This window comes from Asterias rubens, chromosome 4, assembly GCF_902459465.1.
Source record: "Asterias rubens chromosome 4, eAstRub1.3, whole genome shotgun sequence".
Lineage (NCBI taxonomy): Eukaryota > Metazoa > Echinodermata > Asteroidea > Forcipulatida > Asteriidae > Asterias > Asterias rubens.
The window spans coordinates 9,364,534-9,385,575 of NC_047065.1; the positions used below are offsets into that span (position 1 = coordinate 9,364,534).

General features: G+C 42.2%; 1 protein-coding gene across 2 annotated transcripts in view; it reads left to right on the top strand.

Annotated features, from left to right (window-relative positions):
• Window positions 1-21,042, top strand: part of LOC117289396 (chloride channel protein C-like) — a 176,917-nt gene that overhangs the window by 56,761 nt on the left and 99,114 nt on the right. Inside the window, exons 5-7 of one of the 2 annotated variants that reach the window (XM_033770501.1) lie at window positions 1,467-1,642; window positions 7,797-7,889; window positions 17,901-18,144. In XM_033770501.1, the coding sequence (XP_033626392.1) occupies window positions 1,467-1,642; window positions 7,797-7,889; window positions 17,901-18,144 (513 nt within the window). The remainder of the gene's footprint in view (window positions 1-1,466; window positions 1,643-7,796; window positions 7,890-17,900; window positions 18,145-21,042) is intronic. The other variant, XM_033770502.1, reaches the window with a different exon arrangement.

Consider the following 21,042-nt stretch of genomic DNA (forward strand, 5'->3'; position numbering starts at 1 on the left):
TGGCGGACCCTCAAGGAGGGGGAGACTTCCGTTCCCCTTCTTTGGTCAGTTGCGTGGGTCTACCAAATCGAAGGCTAAACGCCCCAGCAAGACAAAGAAAGCTTGTGCTGGGGCGATAACTAGGAGAAGTAGGGCTAGGGGTGGCTCCAATCTGGAGCGCTCCGTGCCCTCTCTTGACCCGTTTTGCCCAACCACATAATGAAGAGCTTTAGTGCTGTGTAGATGGGATAGATTTTTCCTTGAGGTCGCTGCAGCCGGAGGGCATCCCCCTCCTCACGGCTTGGCGTACCCGGCCCTCGCAGAGCATATTCCACACTCGCATGACCGCACACGTGACTTGTCAGGTGGAGACGTGGACATGCAGTACCGTTCAGACATTGCAGCATTGCACGGACTCGTGTTCAGGCATTGGGTTTCACGAGTCCGTGATCAATTGCCCATGACCAATTGCCTGCGCGTGAGTGCGCGCGAGTCTGCAAGTAGCAGCTTGCATGGGCCGGCGTGACTGCACACAATATTTCATGGGCGGCGAGCGTGGTAACTCGCTCCGATCCACTGGAAAAGGGGGGTTCCTCTGATGATTCTTTTGGGTCTGAGGACACTGGATATGCACAGACTTTCTAATTTTGAAACCCAGCTGAGACTTGTCCAGCGGAACATGATTAGGGTGCTCAACTTTCCGACTGAGGTGGATATTGATGCAGCCCCTGCCCGCCATTCCTTCAAGAGGCGAACAGCTCCAGATGAACCAAGGCAAGCAACCTTTCCAACCATGCCCCAGTTTGCACCGATGAAATGACAGCTATTGCCGAGGCCACCAAGTGGAAACCAGTGAAATCCCGCGAGACGGCTTACTACCATGTCCCTCAGGCAGACTTTGAAATTTTTTTTCAGTCCCATCGATCTTTGATTCCATCAAGGACAAGCCAGTGGCCGATGGGGCAGCCTCGGCCCCCAAGGGAGTCTTCACAGACAAGGTCCGAGCCAGAATGGAAGACTCCAAGCGTAAGATCGATCTTGCCTTGGGATTCGGGCATCCTCGTTCCTGCTCGTGTTGATTGAGTATTTGGTCAGTGGCTGTGTGGAGGACTCAACCATTCCACCAAACATATTTACAGCAGGTTTCAACTGCATGGAAGTTTACCTTTACTCCCCATAGGCCAGTTCACTCGTGTCTCGAGTTAACATATTAACATATGTACGATGAGAAATTAGCAATGGTATTTTGATGATGACGTTATGGATCAACTAACAATAATTCTCAAGTTTGGAATTTCAAAAATTCATTTCAGAATATCCACACAGTTTTTTATAATTTAATCTTTCAGACATTTGTTTAGCTTTGATGCAATTGTAACCCAATTTGACCTTGCTTCCTAGAAAATGTTTTATGACAAGAATTGTTCCTAATTTTAAAAGTAATAATCGTGCAGATATGTTTTCATTTATTTTCATACAACTTACAGATCTTAAGACCCTCTGCTGCAGGTTCAGGTTTACCAGAGTTGATTGGCTTTCTGAATGGCACACTTGTGAGACATATCTTCAATGTGAAAACACTTGCCGTGAAGTTTGTTTCCTGCATTTGTGCTGTTGCAAGTGGCTTGCCGGTTGGACCAGAAGGACCAATGATTCACATGGGGTAAGACTTTGTCCACTTCGTAAAATTTGTACAATTGCTTTTTTCACTGGGTCGCACTCGCTTGCTTTTCACGTGCATACATGTACCACATGTGTCCCCGGCTGTGTCCCCGGCTTTCGGGTTGTTCTAAAACCCCCTCGACCCCCACGACCCACGACCCACGACCCCCCTCGACCATCGACTTTTGTGCGATCTTTTTTTCTGTACACCGAAATTGCCACAGTTCACAACCTCAGCCAATCACGCACACAATTTTGTTTGCTGACATCGACTACCATGCCTCGCAGATCACAACAACACAGCGTACGAGACACGTAGTATGCACGAAGCAAACTTCGCGTGATTGGCTGCCGAGATCGGGCCTGTGGCAATTACGATGTACATATAAATAACCGCGGCATTTCCACGTGTATCCTAAATTATTAACCCAACTGGGAACCTGCATTTACCGCCCGAGTACGATTACGGCCAACTCATTACGTGATGATCAGACCATGGAGACGGACCCATTTCCGGCCGATCACTCCCGTCCTGTGTACTATGGTACACTAGTTGCTCTAAGCGGAGATCAAGGTTGTAGACCCGACCGACCGAATGGCCACACGGACGTGTTTGGGGTTCCCAATCGGTGTGCACTTGTCTCGTACGGAAGCGGAGAGTAAATACTCCCAATGGGAGACTTTCTGGGACGATAGAGGGCAGCAGACTTACCAGGTAAATCCATTGTTCTCAGAATTATGCGCATGTTCAGAACTACGTAAACAATGGAAATTTACCCGGTATGTCTGCTGCCACCTAGCGTTGGAAAGTCTCCCATTCTGTGTGGCTGATGCAGATAAATATAACAACAGTCTCAGACTTGAAGTCAAGCCTAGTCGTGGAAGGAAGTTGCGTCACGGATCACACACTGTGAATTCTAAATCGGGGACTTAATTCTTACTCGGCCGTAAAGCGACATTTTATGAATTCGGAATTGGGACATTCTTCGAACTTCGAACACAGGGCGGACGTCGGAGGGTCGTGGGTCGAGGGGGTTGAGGGGGTTTTAGAACAACCCCCGGCTTTCCTCAGGGCGGCCTCCCGTGCTTGGTTAGCTGTGCACCAGCCTCCCCTCATAGCCACAATCACGCGCCTACCGCTCACGAGCTTACATGTGTGTTGCAGGGCAGGATGGACGGTCTTACACTGGCACCATCCCCGCCGGGAATTAGCCTGCACCCTTTTGGAGTCCCTCGTATCCGATCCAGAATCAGATCACCATGGTTTGCCAAAGGGTGACATGCCTTCACAGAACTGTCCCGTTTTTTCCGCCAGGGATGCCAGTTTTCCGGCTTTTGCCGGAATTCCAGCTTTTTCAAGTATTCCCCGATTTTTTTCCGGCGCTCTACATGTATGTTTCATCTGGTCGGGGAAAAAAAAAAGGGAAAAAAAGGAAATAAACTTTTCCTGCGCTCCGTATTTCATCTGGCCGGAAAAAAATGTATTTTATTGAAAGCAGATTTCCGGCGTTCCGTTTTTCATCTGGCCGGAGAATATATAATTTTTGAAAAAAGATTTCCGGAGCTCCGTATTTCATCTGGCTGGAGGAAATATATTTTATTTAAAACATATTTCCGGCGCCCCTTTATTCATCTGGCCAGAGAAAATATATAAAATAATATGTGCCGTCAACTCACTGTCAACTCAACCACTAGGCAGGTGGCAGGTATGAACTAGTCTTGACCCAAAGCCTAAGTGATCTACTAACATAAAGTGCAGTACATACTACACATGCAGTACTAAATCATTCACGCCTTGGGGCAAGACTATTCCAAATGCAGGAAAGTGCCTTCTATTGTCAATTTTGAAAATGTGAAAATGCAAGATGGCGACCGACGGCTTTGTAGCTTAGAGATATTTTTTTCACAAACAAGAAAAAAAAAATCCTTATAATCGAAATTCATCCTAAAACTTTTCAAATTCTCTTTAAGCTTATACTTTGTAGTTTTATGCATCTTTTGTGGATATTAAATTTATTTTGGAGGAGTTGACGGCAAGTTGACGGCACCAAGCGAGTTGGCAGTAAGTTGTTGGACCCTCCCAATAATGTGCGTTGCTGACACCGTTCGAAAATTGTTTATTGCAACCGATCCTCACATTACGAACACATAAAAATAATGGTTGTTGACCCCAAAAAATTTTTTTTTATCGGCAGAAGTTAGAGGGTAAGATCGTCCAAAATGGAGAAGAAAAAAAAATCTCAATATTTGTTTTGACATTTTTTGAAATTGCCTAAAACTTGTGACAAATAAAAATGGAATATTCAAGACCAAAATTTGACTTTGCCTGACTTTTATTGCAAGGTGGGGGGGGGGGTCAGAGTTTCCTTTTTCTTTGTTTTATAAAAAAATGCTGTAATGTTGTTTTTAGTTTTTTGGGTCTGAGGGAGGGGGGGGGCAGTGACCCCTTTTCCTTCAAAAAAATGTTCAGGCTCTAAAGGAAAGAGCCACTGGCATCCCTGTTCCCGGGACAGTCCAGGTTTCTGAGTTTTGAAGACCCTAAAAATCTGGACTGTGTCAATTTCTGAACTTTCCCGATTTTATGTTTAAAAAGTTACAAAAGTCACACGATCAATCACAGCCTATCTGCATCGTCAGAATACTGTATCATGATCTATATGTACCTGGACGACTGGCTGATTGTCGGCAGGTCGGAAGAGGAAACAGCAGACCACCTGCGAGGTGACGAGGGCCGTAGGCTTCATTATAAACAAAGAAAAATCCTGTTTTATACCAATCCAACCAACCCAGTCTCCGACCTTCCTAGGAGCGGTTGTCGACCTCCGGAACGGCGTGGCCTTTCCCTAGCACAGCGCATCACAGCTCAAAAGAAACAAACTCAAGAAATAGTTTGTTAAAACAAAATTCAAACTCTCTGTCACTGGTTCCAGTTGAATGAGCTGAAACAATAATAACAAAAAATCCTGATTGCAATGATGTACTGACATAAAACTTAAGTCAAATATTGCCTCTTCTGTAGATTCATATGAACAGAGATAACTAAAAAAATAAATCAAAGGTTTCAGTTGAATGAGTTAAAACAATGAAAAACATTAAATGGTCAAAACTCATTATTGCAACGATGTACTGACTTGAAACATAAGTCAAATATTGCTTCTTACATGTAGATTCATATGAAAAGAGATAAAGCTCAAAGAATTATCACTGGTTTCAGTTGAATGGGCTAAAACAATGAAAAACATTAAATGGTCATAACTCCTTATTGCAATGATGTACTGACTTGAAACTTAAGTCAAAAATTGCTTCTTACAAGTAGATTTATATGAAAAGATAAAACTCAACGAATTAATCACAGGTTTCAGTTGAATGAGCTAAAACATAAACTGACTTCAAACTATATTGCTTTTTACATATAGATTCATAAGAAAAGATTAACCTCTCTTTGTGCATCACTGGTTCCAGTTGAATGAGCTGAAACAATGAAAACCTTGAATGGTCATCACTCCTTATTGCAATGATGTTCTGACTTGAAACTTAAGTCAAATATTGCTTCTTAAATGTACATTTATATGAAGAGACTTGATCACTGGTTTCAGTTGAATGAGCTAAAACTATCAACAAATTGAATAGGCATAACTCCTTATTTCCATGATGTACTGACTTGAAACCTAAATCAAATATTAATTTTTACATAAAGATGCATATGAAACGATAAAACTCAGAGTGCATCACTGAAGAGTGCTTATGTATATAATATGAAAAGATAAAACTCAAAGATCACTAGCTCCAGGTAAATGAGCTAAAGCAATGAAAACCTTAAATGGTCATTACTTCATACTTGTCAACGTCTCCACCCCTTTGACCATCAGTTGATCAAATGATTGGTTTTTCTTTCAATCTGGTGATCGGCAGCTCGCCATGGCAGCTTCGCTGTTCTAGTTTATATATTTATTTATCTCTTCATAGAACCGTGCCCGTTATAAGAATCAAACTAACTGGTGAAAAGTTGAACACAAAAGGTTGTAGCATTTTTGAGACGTTGCCGAAAATCTGGTTTGGTTCAAATGTCTCCATGCAGGAAGAATGCTTCTCTATTTTGGGGGGAAAAAAGTGACATCTTTTTCCATAACTTCTCGAAATACATTATGTATTCCTTACTTTATGTTATTTTCTCAACAACAAAAATGTACTTGGGTTCTTGTACTTTGTAACTGTAGGGTACATGTAGGTTCTTATACTTTTTCCAAACATTCAGTTCCTGGAATCTCTAATCCTATGCTTGACATACCATTTTTGTACAAGATCTTTATCCCTGCTTCACACTTATGAGCAAATAAAATGCATTGTTGAGGAATTTTATTTTATTTTCAGCTACAGGTGTCCTCCAATGTTCGTCAAGTACTGAACTTAAAGCAACGTTAATGAATAATGATGAGAAAAGGGTCAACAAATTATCAATAGTCCTAACTGCAAGATATGGATGACCATTCAAAGATGGTCTTGGTCGCAGACTGTTGGGCTAGGTCTTGGTCTCAGACGGCCTTGGGCTTGGCTTCAGACTGTCTGGTCTAGGTCTTGGACTCAGACGGCCTTGGGCTTGGCCTCAGACTGTCTGGTCTTGGTCTTGGACTCAGACGGCCTTGGGCTTGGCCTCAGACTGTCTGGTCTAGGTCTTGGTCTCAGACGGCCTTGGGCTTGGCCTCAGACTGTCTGGTCTTGGTCTTGGACTCAGACGGCCTTGGGCTTGGCCTCAGACTGTCTGGTCTAGGTCTTGGACTCAGACGGCCTTGGGCTTGGCCTCAGACTGTCTGGTCTAGGTCTTGGACTCAGACGGCCTTGGGCTTGGCCTCAGACTGTCTGGTCTTGGTCTTGGACTCAGACGGCCTTGGGCTTGGCCTCAGACTGTCTGGTCTTGGTCTTGGACTCAGACGGCCTTGGGCTTGGCCTCAGACTGTCTGGTCTAGGTCTTGGACTCAGACGGCCTTGGGCTTGGCCTCGGACTGTCTGGTCTAGGTCTTGGACTCAGACAGCCTTTGGCTTGGCCTCAGACTGTCTGGTCTTGGTCTTGGACTCAGACGGCCTTTGGCTTGGCCTCAGACTGTCTGGTCTAGGTCTTGGACTCAGACGGCCTTGGGCTTGGCTTCAGACTGTCTGGTCTTGGTCTTGGACTCAGACGGCCTTGGGCTTGGCCTCAGGCTGTCTGGTCTAGGTCTTGGACTCAGACGGCCTTGGGCTTGGCCTCAGACTGTCTGGTCTAGGTCTTGGACTCAGACGGCCTTGGGCTTGGCCTCAGACTGTCTGGTCTTGGTCTTGGACTCTTGGACTCTTGGTCTTGGTCTTGGTCTCGGACTGCCTGGTCTTGACTACAACACTGCTCAATAACGACACAATGTTATATAAAAGTCTGGGAAGAAACTGAATTACTTGCTCCATGAAATTTGGTTTTAATTTTGGCATCAACAAATTCCACAGAGTCAAGAATGTTGATACAAGTACAGGTATGTTGATTTTGGCGTCAACAAATTCAGCAGAACCGAGAATGTCGACATAGAGTAGAGCTATCCCCAAAGTTAAACAAAATATTTTGCAGAAAAGAAAAAAAAATATTAGAACCTTCTTTACAGACATAAAGAACCTTCTTTATATCTGTGGTGCAGCCATTTGGTTAATAGCGCCCTCTTGAGCCTCAAGTTGAGGGTATTCGTTAGAATTTTGCGTAACAAAACTACACAGCTCACTTGACGCGATTGCGTACGGTTCGATATCTGTATGCGTATTCGTATCCGCAACTCTGCGAAACCTCTCTATTAACACTATACATTAAGACACCTCAATTTGGTTGGAAACTCTAAAACTTGGAATTTTATCTTTGTCGCCAATGTAGTATACATGTAGAGCGCATGGCTATAGGGTGAGTTCTGGGTCCCTGCTGATAAAGGTGCGGAGGACACTAGTCTTACATACATGTATTTAGCAGCTGTCTCAAGACTGCCTCGTGGCTGGCCTGCTTGCACAGACCAGCTTGGGTGACTTTACTCTTTGTCAATCAATTCTTTATAACTTCAATGTTTACAACATCACTACATAAGCCTTAAAAAAAATCTCCCATGCACTTTGTGTGCAATTAACATTATGCAGTTTTTACTTCATTTCAGGTCCCTGATTGGTGCTGGAATGAGCCAATTCAAATCAGACACGATGAACTTTGATATTCCTTTCTTCCAGAGATTTCGCAATCCTGAAGACAGGTTAGTTAATTAGTGGCAATAAAGTGAAAATGTTAGGTTTCTCTTGTAGATCCCTCCCGCACTACATTACATGGGGAGGGATATAAGCAGGAAATGACAGGGCTTTCTCATAACAATGTCTGCAATTTTTTTGCAATACCATGTGACTCTTGCAACTAAGTAGGGTAAAGAACTGCAAAGTTTATCACATCACAACATCACAGCAAACAATACTACATGCTTTCTCTTAGCATATAAGAAATAGATCAGGCATGTTTTAGAATAGCTCTGTAACCTTTGTCTTGATCCTTTCTTTGAGTGTCACAGCTAACTCTATAAGGCAGCCACAGACGACTTCAATGCAAACTTGAATAATTGCAGGGAAGTGATGCCAGAAACATGGGCATCAATCGGGGGGATATGGGGGGGGGGGACATAATATCAAATGTCCCCCCATCTTTTTGACCACCTTTATCATGAAGCCCAAGTATTCAGGTATTGCACTGTGTAAGACCAAACCCTGTATCCCGCCATGGGCATTAATCCAGGGGGCAAAGAATGAAGGGTGGGGGACACTATATCAAATGTCCCCCCCCCCCTCAAAATTGGGCCAAGATTGCACCACAGAGCATCTAAAATGCAAATTTGCCCGGCCCTTAAGCAGGCCCGGACTGCACGCCGTAAAGGCTTCTCACACGAATGCTCCATCGTTGACGGATTTCTACCCCCCTTTTGAAAGGTGGAAGGGACGTGTCCCCCCTCCCCATGTTCCCCATGTCTTTGACAACCTTTATCATGAAACTCAAGTAGGGGGGGGGGGGGTGAGAATGTTCCCCTTTCTTGTGTTAAAGGGACACAAGCTTCGTTTGGGCTATTTAGGCTACAAAATACACTAAAACATGATTCTATAGGTCTTCCAGGAATGAAGAGTAGTTGAATAGTTGCTAAAAGAAACCATCAAATTTGGCCGCTTTAACACATTTTACAAAAACGAAGGTCACATGGGTTATCTGAACCACTTTTTTGGTTTGGATAACCCACGTGACTTCCAGCCGTATAAAAATAAAGTAAAAATAAATTACTAAACCAAATTTTTTTATATTTTGTTACAATTATTCATGAATATTAATTTGATAAAAGAGACTATATATACAGATTGCGGGTAAAAACTGTAAATAATTATGAAAAAGGAACGTAAGATTCTCATTCAGAGAGTCCGTGCAACGGAAGCGTGTTTTACAGCGCCTCGGCATGGGAGCAATCGGAACGTAAGCCTTGGGGCATATCACGCACCGCACATGCCGTGTCTCGTGGGGGGGCTGGAGGTGTAATCCCGGGCGCTATGAACTCCCAGCTTGCGGGTCTCGCCTGGAGCTTGGGAGGGGTTGGGAGCCAGACATCAAAGTACATGTTTGTCATCGTGGGTTTGTCAGTCGGTACACCTCGTGTCGATTCCGTTATTTCTTATGATCGCGACAGTCCAATGTATGCTCTGTTTTGTTTCATGGGTCTTAATTTCTTTTTGTTAGGAGTTTTCACGTAATTAAAAAAGAATGATGATGTCAAAACGTAGGAATACCGCATTTTGTTACATTGACAGTGTTATTGTGTGAGTAGCTTAAAAAATGTTTTATGAAGAAGAAAAAAAAAGGATTAAAAAAAAACGGAGCCCCGATCATAAAAAGAACAGGTGAATATGAATTTTGTATAAAAGGTTGAAACAAAAATAATGATCAAACAAAATTCCCTCAAAGCATAGTTTTGTCCAAAAAAAACCATAATTTTTTAATTCTGTGAATGAAGTGTTATTTTTGAGATTGTTGAGGTATTATTTGGTTACGTTTCAAGCTACGCGGCTACTCAGCTACGCTTACTTTCTTTCAAGTTACGCTATAATATCAACGCGTACGTTTTCAACCCCGAGTCAAGCTACGCTTACGTTCCTTGCGCACAGCTACGTTTCCGTTCCAAGATACCAAGCTACGCTTACCTTCCAAGATATGCTTACGTTCCAAGCTACGCTTACATTCCAAGTTTTGCTTACGTTCCTTCAAGTTACGACGCTATAATATTAAAAGGTACGTTTTCAAGCCCACTCAAGCTACGCTTACGATCCATACGCAGCTACGTTTACGCTCCAAGATACCCAGCTACGCCTACCTTCCAAGATATGCTTAGGTTCCAAGCTACGCTTACATTCCAATTTTTGCTCACGTTCCTTCAAGTTACGCTATAATTACAAAAGGTACGCTTACAATCCTGAGTCAATATACGCTTACGTTCCATACACAGCTATGTTTACGTTCTAAGCTACACAGCTACTCAGCTACGCTTACATTCCATACGCAGCTACGTTTACGCTCCAAGATACCCAGCTACGCTTACCTTCCAAGATATGCTTAGGTTCCAAGCTACGCTTACATTCCAATTTTTGCTCACGTTCCTTCAAGTTACGCTATAATTACAAAAGGTACGTTTTCAACCCCGAGTCAATATACGCTTACGTTCCATACACAGCTATGTTTACGTTCTAAGCTACACAGCTACTCAGCTACGCTTACATTCCAAGTTTTACTTACGTTCCTTCAAGGTACGCTATAATAACAAAAGGTACGCATTCAACCCTGAGTCAAGTTAAGCTTACGTTCCATACGCAGCTACGTTTACGTTCCAAAATACCCAGCTACGCTTACGTTCCAAGATATGCTAACGTCCAAGCTACGCAGCCACTCTGTTACGCTTATAAATATAATCCAAGATACATTTAGGTTCCAGTTACGCTATAAACAAAAGGTACGCTTTGAATCCTGAGTCAAGCTAGGCTTACGTTTCAAGATTTGTAGCTACGCTTACGTTTCAAAATACATTACCACAAGGACGTTTTGAATCCCTCAAGATTCCCTTCCCCCCCGAGATAAAAAATCTTTAGTTTCATCTGTTTAGCAGAAAATACTGATTACAAAAATTCTTTACTATTTAAAAATTTAGTTGGGCACCAGCCACAAGTTTTTAAACTTAATTTAAATTTGGCTGGTAATTAATTTCTGCTATGCAATACTATTTTGTGCTAAGCAAATTTTTGTGCCACTATACAGGCATTATGAAATTGGGTCCTAGCACGTCGGGAGCATGTAACGCCACGATCGCATTCCAAACTGCATCATGGCTATGCGGTAGTAGGCCTAGTTTATTGGGGCCAGGAATGCTTTGTTGACTTGTCACTGTCCCATCATATTCTCTGTTAATTTCTTTGTGTTCTTCGTGACGATCTTTGGATGTACATGTACGTCGAAGCACGAAGGTCTACCTCCATCGTCGAAGGATTTGCCTGCTCCATATATTTATGCTGGTTGTTTATAATACATGGATAGACTGGATCCTTATGCTGCGTCATAGTAAAACGTTGCTATAAACAAAGCACCAGTCTACTTGCAACATTGTGCGAAAATGTCACGAAGATTTGACAGTTGCAACAGCTGGAAACACGTATACGTTGGCCTTTTATCGCTTTGGTGTTTTGTAATCATTTTTTGCTAATTACGTGACATTTTGATGATTTTTTTTTACAGCAATCATCTATAAAAACATTATTTATGATTCTACACCCCTAAATTGCGTAAACGGTGAGCCAGTGTGTCCCTTTAACTCATGTTGTCTTAAAAGGGCACATACATGGGTGTCATCTCCATACCTTTTAGTTTTCTTGTAGTTACTGTATTTTTGCTTTACGGTAACGCGCTGTCTCTGTCTGCCATTGCCGTTCTGCTGCCTCTATGCCTCTCTATGCCTCTTTTCCATTTGACACCATATTTAATTGAGACGTTTCTGAGATTGTTTTTTTTCCCCGCAAACCTAGCGTACAAACATTGCAAATAATCAACTACACATACCCATCTTTTTCATTTTGTTTTAATGAAAGTTCAAGTATTTCCTAAATCCAGAAAGGCTCAAATTCCAATGTTCAAATTTTGAAGGCTTATTGTTCTGTTACGTTTGCCACTGGGCCTCTAAATGGTCTAATTATGCACCACAGAGCATCTAGAATGCAAAATTTTTCCAGGCCCTTAAGCGGGCCCAGACCCATGCCGTAAAGGTTTCACACTTGCTTGATAGCACTCTTTAACAGATCTGCCCAAAAAGTAATGTCATAGATCATCACCTGAAGATGCTATTAACCCAACATTTTTTAAAGGCTTTATGTTCTGTTTCATTCCTTATGCCTCTAAATGGCTTAAGTTTGCACCACAGAGCATCTAAAATGCACATTTTTTTTTAGGCCCTTGAGCGGGCCCGGACCCACGCCGTGAAGGCTTCACACTCGCTTGCTCACTTTTGGACAGATTTTCCCCCTAAAATTGGTGTCATAGATCAACACCTGAAGATGCTATTGACCCAAAAGGTTCCACTGCTGCTCACATTTTAAAGCTGTTATACACTTTCGGAACAGAAAAAAAAAAAAAATAGAAGTTCATAGATTTACAAATCACTTACAGGGTTTACAGAAGGTAATGGTGAAAGACTTCTCTTGAAATATTATTCCATGAAATGCTTTACTTTTTGAGAAAACATTAAAACAAATATCAATTCTCAATATGGTGAATTTGGGATTTATTTTAAACACATGTCATGACACGGCGAAACGTTAGGAAACAAGGGTGGGTTTTCCCATTATTTTCTCCTGACTCCGATGACCGATTGAGCCTAAATTTTCACAGGTTTGTTATTTTATATATAAGTTGTGATACACGAAGTATGGGCCTTTGGACAATACTGTTTACCAAAAGTGTTTAATCCTTATGCCTGTTATTGGCCTAAGATTGCACCACAGAGCATCTATCTATCTATATGGTGAAGTACATTCCTCTTGTAGTAGAGTAGAGTCATACTGTGAAAGGTGCAAAGTGCGCGACCAGGAACACGACATCCTCTATAATACAAGTGGAAAAAAGTGCAAGTAAAAAACGCCACCCATCTGTCCTAACGTAGGGTCAGCGGACTCAGTCTGCTCCTAAACTGCTCCATGGTTTGGGCGGTCACAGCTGATGCTGGCAGGTTGTTCCACAGGCAGATGGCGCTTGGAAAGAAAGAATACTGGAATGCTGAGATCCGGTAGTGTTGTATCTGGAACTGGACGGGGTGACCTCTGGTTTGAGATGTAGATGGAACTAGGTGTGGTGGACAGGATGGTATTGCCACTAAAGCCACGAGTGATTTGGTAAAGCATGATGACTTTGCTTTTTGCTCGTCTCTCGCACAGTGTCTGCCATTGCAGATCTTGTAGCATTGAGGTTACACTGTGACGTGGGTCGTAATCATGCTTGACAAAGCGGGCTGCTCGTCTCTGTACCATGTCGATCTTGGAGATGAGGTCTTGAGTGTGTGGATCCCAGACTGTTGAGGCAAACTCCAGGGTAGGTCGGACATAGGTTTTGTAGGCTTGTTCTTTGATTTTGGTTTGGCACTTCCTCAGGTTGCGTTGAAGGAAAGCTCTGGTGCTGTTGGCTTTCTTGCAGATGTTGTTAATGTGAGGCTTCCAGTTTAAGGTTGCTTTGGATCGTCACACCGAGGTATTTGGCTTGGGCGACGGTGCGAAGAACAGTCCCATGGATGGTGTTTTGTGAAGACAAGATGTTTTTCTTCTTGTTGGTGACACGTAGAACTTCACACTTGTCTGGGTTGAAGGACATAAGCCATGTGTCTTCCCATTCCTGGAGACGCTTTAGGTCGTTTGCCAGGTCAGCAGCATCATTCTCTGATCGGATCGGCCTGGAAGTGTGGCTGTATCCTCGTTGGTAAACACTGATGTAAACTGGTCGTTTAAGATGTTTGCCTTCGACTCGCTGTCACTGTGTAGGATGCCATTCTTCATTAAAGGGGCCATGCTAGAGTTGTCACATCGCTTACTTTTGATGAAGGATCAGAAATTTTTGGGGCTTGTTGACATTTCATCGCAGATCTTGTTGTTAATGAAGAAGTTGTATGCTTTTCGGCAGCCTTCTTGCATGTTGGATTTGAGCTTCTTATTACGAGCCATGTCATGTTCATCTCTATTAAACCTTGCCTTCCTGTACGCTTTCTTCTTCCTCCGTGCTAGTTTCTTTAGGTCGCGGTTAATCCAGGGTTGGTTGAACCTTGTTGAGGACATCTTGGAGGGTACATAACTGACAAGCAGTGATTGGATCTTTGCAGTTATCTTGTTCCAGATGTCGTCTACTGGAGAATCAACGTTGTTGGTTTTTGGAAGAAAAAACACGTAGGTCCGCTTTGATCTTGTTCATATCCGCTTTTTTCCACATAAAGACTTTGCGACATATTGCTTTCTGACGCTTCGCACGGACGTTTGACATCGTGAGTACCATCTCGTGATCGCTTACTCCTGGAAGAGGGATACACTTATTCACAAGGGATGAACGATTGGTTAAGAATAAGTCCAGCGTGTTGCAGTTTCTTGTAGGAAAGTCAACCATTTGGAATAAACCGAGGTCATGGAATGTAGGTAGGAAACAGTTGTTGATTGCCAAGTTGTATTGGTGACCCTTGATTGAGTCTGTCGTCCAGTCGATAACTGGTAAGTTGAAGTCACCGCTGAGCCATAGAGTAGCAGAGGGATATTTGAGGGTGATGTTACGGATGGCTTGGCAAAGACGTTGTGCGTAGGGCAGATCATTCTTAGGAGGTCGGTAGGCTGACATGATGATGAGGGATTTCTGGCGGGCAAGTTCTATTTTAGATGTTGCTATCTCACAGTCAATGTCTATAGTAAGTGTAGTATCGATTAGGTCACTACTGGTTGCGAGTAAGACTCCCCAATAGCCATCCGAACGCTCATTCCTGTTAGGAACGTTGTAGCCAGGAGGCATCATCTCGGCACTGGTCATGTCTGGTTTCAGCCATGTTTCATTGGCGATGATAACGTCTGGACGACTAGTTGAGATGGCTTCCCAGAATGCTTCCTTTTGGGCATTTATACTTTGCAGGTTGACCGATAAGACTTTTAGGGGTCTTGCAATGTTTTTCCTCCTTGATGTTTTGATTGGAGAGGATTGTTGTAGAGGTGGACCAATATCTTGATCTGAATGTTCTGATGTATTGCCTGAAGTGATGTGTTGAGGGCTGGGAGAGGCAACAACTTCAGGAGGATTGAAGAACGGTTCAAACTGGTTAACCGATTCTTCGTTGTAAGAATCCATGAGGGATTGGGAGTGGTTTCGCGTATCGCAAGAGGCGCAGATCCATGAGACATCAGATCCATGTAGTTTGTCGTATGAATCATTTGACATTCCCATACAGTCTGTGTGATACCATGTATCACATGAGTCGCAGGCAACGGCTGTCCTTGTGCAGGACCAGGATACCTATCTTTTTAAATTGTCATTTGTTTAAATAATTTATATTATGATCATAGTTGTCAAGTGTTTAGTTGTATTGTCACCTTTCGAGATTACCCAAATTGTGTATATTTTTAATCACTCCTGACTGGCTCGGGTTTTTATGTTTTATTTTAATTGTTAGTTATTCTTAAACTCATTCATATTGTTATTGTAGTTTCAAATCGTTTTCTGTTTAAATCTTTTTAATATTTTTTCGTTTCTTGTTACAGCGCTTTGGGGTCGTTAGGGCGTAAAGCGCTTTATAAATGTTACCATTATTATTATTATCTTACAAGCACCGCATGGATAATTAGGTGTTCCTTGGACCTGGGTTAACTTCGGTATCATGAGATTGAGTTATTAAAAGGATGCTGAGGTAGTGTAAGACAGATATTCTGTTGAGATGTGGCTTATAAGACTTCATGAGGCTTGGACACGAATGAATAGACGATAGCATAGAAGCCTGCAGGGACTGGTGGTAACAGTAGTGGTTTGGGCTAGCGAAGCTGGCAGCAGGATACCACATAAAAGAGTCAATGTTTAGACCTTGACATTGAGCATGATTCAGTTTGTAGGGTATTGCAAGTTGATCAGTGAAAACAAAATTACTTAATAGGGTTGGTATGACCTACAGTAGTGAAAGGTGGGGGTTAAACATGATGAAGAAGTCAAGTGATGCTCACTTAGATCTCCACAGTTCAAATCGCGGGAAACTTGAAGTTTCTGAGAACAACTCGCAGAAGATTTTTCGGTGTCCAGATTTGGGTATAAAAAGTGGAAGAACAAGAAGGACTCGGCAAAAAAGAATTACACACTCCACAAGTAGCCTCAGATTCCAGAATGTGGATGACAAATGGTTCAGGAAGGTTGCATGCAGACAACAGAAACCAAAAACGAAATTTTCCTACCTTAGATCTCCACGGTTGAAATTGGGGACGAGTTGACCCATAAGTGAAAGCTCTCACAGAGGATTTTCCGGCATCCAGAATTGAGTATAAAAAGTAGAATAAGGACCCGGCAAAATAGGACAAAGCACACTGCACAAGTAGCCTCATAATATGGATGACAAACGGTGAGGTAATTGAGGGTTGACAGAGACTGAGATATGCAAATAATAGCAAAAAATAAGTGAAAAGAGAGAGCGCAAATCGAAGTGTCATGTTTCCCGCTCACGACCTTTGACCTCTCAAACGCTGTCTGAGCATTAAATATGCAGAAAAAATAATATAGATAAATACGAAGCTATAATTGAGTTGATTTTTTAGATACAATTACCAATAGCAAAAAACAAATGTGCACCAATGTGCATCTATAGAATGCATAATTTGTACAGGCCTTTAAGTGGGCCCGGACCATTGCTGTAAAGGTTTCACATTTGCGTGCTCACTGTTGACAGAGTTGGCCCTAAAATGTCATAGATCAACACCTGAAGATGCTGTTAACCCAAAAGGTTCTACTGCTGCTCACATTTAAAGGCTTTATATCCTGTTTCATTCCTTACATGTATGCCTGTTATTGGCCTAAGATTGCACCACAATGCATCTAAAACGCAAAATGTTCCAGGGCCCTTGAGCAGGCCAGAACCACACGCCCCTGCTAGATTTTGACTTTGTCACGAATGTACAGCGATTGATCTCAAACTGAATTCTCACTATGTTTCGTAGGCCGTGAAAATCCGTCTGACTTGTGTTTTGTGTGTGCCATGCCCGTGATGTATGCATCTTAATGCTTTCGTTGAACTTAAAAAGGACTAACTGTCAAGTCTATCTGCACACGTGTGTTTACAAAGTTTTTTATTGAGATTGCTGCAATCAAAATGACACTCGGTGCCGTACATGTTTACAACGTGAAGCCACTAGGATGTCAAGGAAATTAAAAAAAAAAAACGATAACAAAGAAATGAAATAAATGGAACTGGAATGGTGTTGGTTCTATCTTCCTCCATGGTTTTGCATTTTTGTCGAGCAATCCGCAGGGTTTGAAAGTAGCAGTCAGCCTGTCGCCCTGCCTGTCTGCCTGTCGCCTGGTCACCATATGCGAGTGAGTGATCCAAATCTCTTCTTTTACTAGTCCGCAGGGCTAGTAATCAAAAATCTTTTACACAATAAATGAGAGGTACAGCAGTAAAATCCCAAACAAGGATTATTTTTTAAGTTTATAAAAAGATTTTGCCGCGATCTCGATCTTCCATGTTCTTTGTAAATCCACGGTAAACAAACCAACGATCTCGCTGCATATTTTTATTCTGAAAGTACATTTTAGATCATGAAGATTTCATTGCAAGTTCTATCTGCAACTGATCTAAATAATTGTTGATGAGAAATTATTATTAGATCAGATCGTCTATAATTTCAAGTTTGCAAATGTCTGGGTTTCTTTCTTACTTTGCAAGTAGAAAACATCAGTTTAGTTAAAAAATCCCAAGTCACGTGCGTGGCTGCCGTGAATTTTTAGGCCTGAATGTAACGGGTACCCGAAAGAAAATAACCTGAAAATGCACAGCCTTATTTGTCTGTGTTTTTTTCACAGAACTTAAAAACCAATGTATAACTGTCATGTATCATTTACCCTCAATATTCAGAAATAATCAGACTTTAGTGAAATTCACACCAGAATATCAAACATTTAATTTGTTGTCTCCTTGATATGTTTATTACTACAGGAGGAACTTTATTTCTGCCGGTGCAGCCGCTGGTGTTGCCTCTGCATTTGGTGCACCTGTTGGTGGCCTTTTGTTTGCTATGGAAGAGGTATCATCATTTTGGAGTATGAAGCTTTCTTGGCAAGTCTTCTTTTGCTGTATGATTTCTACATTCACTACTGATTTGTTCAACTCAGCTTTTCACAACTTCAAGTATCAGGGGGATTTTGGTCTTTTCCGGTCCCAAAATTACATCATTTTCAAGGCAAGTTAATTTATTTAAAGGTAGTGGACAGTTTTGGTAATAATAATTATTATCATAAAACCTCACTTGACTACGAGTAATGGTGAGAGGTTGACAGTATAAAACAATGTGAGAAACGGCTCCCTCTGAAGTAATGTAGTTTTCGAGTGTCAGAACAGAGGGTTACCAGATCCGCTTCCCGAATTCAAACGACAATAAATAATACGTGGATGACAACTTCTTGCATTGCATTGGTACTAATGTATTATAAAACAATTACACAACTCCAGCACCAATCAATCTATATGTACACTTGCGCATTAACTAATTATAATCCAAACATCTCCCTCGAGCTCGAGTAAACCAAATGAGTATCCTTAGCCCCACTTAGGCTCTACAATTAAAGGAAAAATAGTGAATTGTTTACACAGCAGTATTCTCAACTTTGTCAATGCAAACTTTAGAATGTTAAATAAATTACAAACTGAGGATGAATATCCCCCACCACTGTTCTTCAAAATAGGTCGTAATACAAAACTAAAACAATTTCTCGTCGACTTCCTTTCGTTGTTTTGCCCCACACCTTGGGACGCACTCCACTTTACTCACAATAAAATACTTGGCCGAGGGGAATTATATTAAGTGTGTTCACAGTTCATTCTTGTGCTGTATACTCCAAACTTGCCCATCCAGCGAACCGTGATGGTGGGCGTACACGTTCCCCCACAAATCTGGTTAGGGACAGCGTCGGCCCGACAAACCTCAGCTCAGTGCGGCGGCGCATAGAGTATCATGCATAACAATGGACCATGATCATTGTCCTATTTTCTAAAGATTGCGGCCGGCTGCAGCGCGCCGCTCACCGTGCATGCAGTGGATTAAAAAAGCCCCCAACACAGAGGCAAGGATCGTAGCAAAGTCAACGAACAGACAGATTTGTGTACATTTTTTTTCTGTGGGTATGGCAGGTAGGCTGAAGCATTATTTATTTAGCTGAATGAGAAATAATGAATTGTTTGAAAGAAAATCTACCTCTAAATTATAGATACATGTATCCAGCTCGAAGTTCCACCGTTATATTTGGTCGAATTCCCCCACATCCACATTTTGCATGATACCTCACCACGGCGACGATGGCAATGTTTGCCGTGCCCTTTTCTCATCATTGCTGCCATGTCCTTTCTCTCAAAAAAAATTATATTCAACGATGTCCAAGTTTGAAAATTAGCCAAAAAGTCCCGATGTACAATGTCTGTGTAAATTTCACGCAAAGAAGTCACACCCAATTTCACGCACCTAATGCACAACAACAGCAGATTTCAAGCCCGCTAGTCGTTGTTCCTTACATGCGACAAAATAATACAAGAAACATTGAACGCTAGAGGGCGTTTAAGAACAATGCGATAGCGTGAGACTAAACGCCCTCTATTGGTAAAATTACGCGAACCAGCAACACACGCCTTGAGACAACGACTTGACGTGTCTGCACATGCTCCCCCACATTGCATGCATAATACATGTATTGTATTTTCCTGCGGATAAGACGCTCAGCGGACAAGGTGCAGGACGCTAAAATTACCCCAAAAAAATCAAACGTCAGCAGACAAGGCGCACCGCCGCACAAGGCGCATGTTTAACCGCACACAAAAGAACACAAGGCGCCACCCGGTGTCGGTACATTGACACAAACACCTAATTTGTTGCCTTTGAGGACCTACGTATACCGACCTTTATCCAATCAGCCAACGCTGTATATTGTAAATAACTTAAAGTTCAGCCCAATCAGCGGGCAGAAACCATGGTCCACGCACTGTCTGAAGTTAATTTTATTTGCAACATGAACACAATGCCTCCCTGGACATCCGACGTCCCACAACGAGGATCCTTGCTGATACAGATACATTGCAACGACAGACGGACGTAGCGTGTGTGTGTAGTAATGTATCCGCCGGCCGGGATGTCGCTGCATGCACATTAATATGCACATGTACACTGTGGATTGCGCTGCTCAATCTCGAGATTGCACAACAGATGTTGGAGACAATGTGGGCACCTTATTGAGCGATGTTCGCCGTTGGGTTGCGCTACGCCCTCGCATTTTGCGCTGCCTGGAAATGCGCCAAAATTCCCACGTGACTGTGCGGATCCCAAGCATGCCCAGACACGTCGAGGCTTGTCTCAATGCGTTTATTGCTGGTTCGCGTAATTTTTACCAATAGAGGGCGTATAACCTCACGCTATTACATTGTTCCAAAACGCCCTCTAGCGTTTAATGTTTCTTGTATTTATTGTCACACGCACAGTAACAACGACTGTAGGCGTGATATCTGTTCTTCGTGATTAAATTTACAGACCTCGTTTGCGTTTTTGGGCTACTTTTCCGAGTCATTTTGAGAGATTTTCGTGTCTGAACTTGGACATCGTTGATTTTACAGGCAATTTTCATGCAAGGGCAAACATGATTTGAACAACCGTTCCTACCCGAAGTTTTGAAGCAATAAAATAATTCAAAAAAATAAAATGTGTTTTCGGCCCTAATTTTTGGGGCTAGTGTTGTATTATTTTTTATTTGGCCTTACAAATCATATCCTAGTAAGATAATGCTACATTCCCATAATACTTTTTAAAGCAAACGTCTAAAAAGAGGCAATAAATATTAATACGATTTGAAAGTTATTGTAACAATAATATAAAACTCTTGTCCTACCAAAGATGACAGTTAAGTTCCCAAAGCACTTATCAATCACAAAGGTCTAAAAAGAGGCAAATACAAAAATAAATTTTTACCCCATCCTTTTAAAATACGTTCAGCCTAAAGCACACTTCAGAGATCATTGTTCTCTACAATAAAAACCCTCAAAGTTTACCACACAATAGCGGTTGGGTGAATGACGTCTGTATGAAGTTATTGACTGTCAA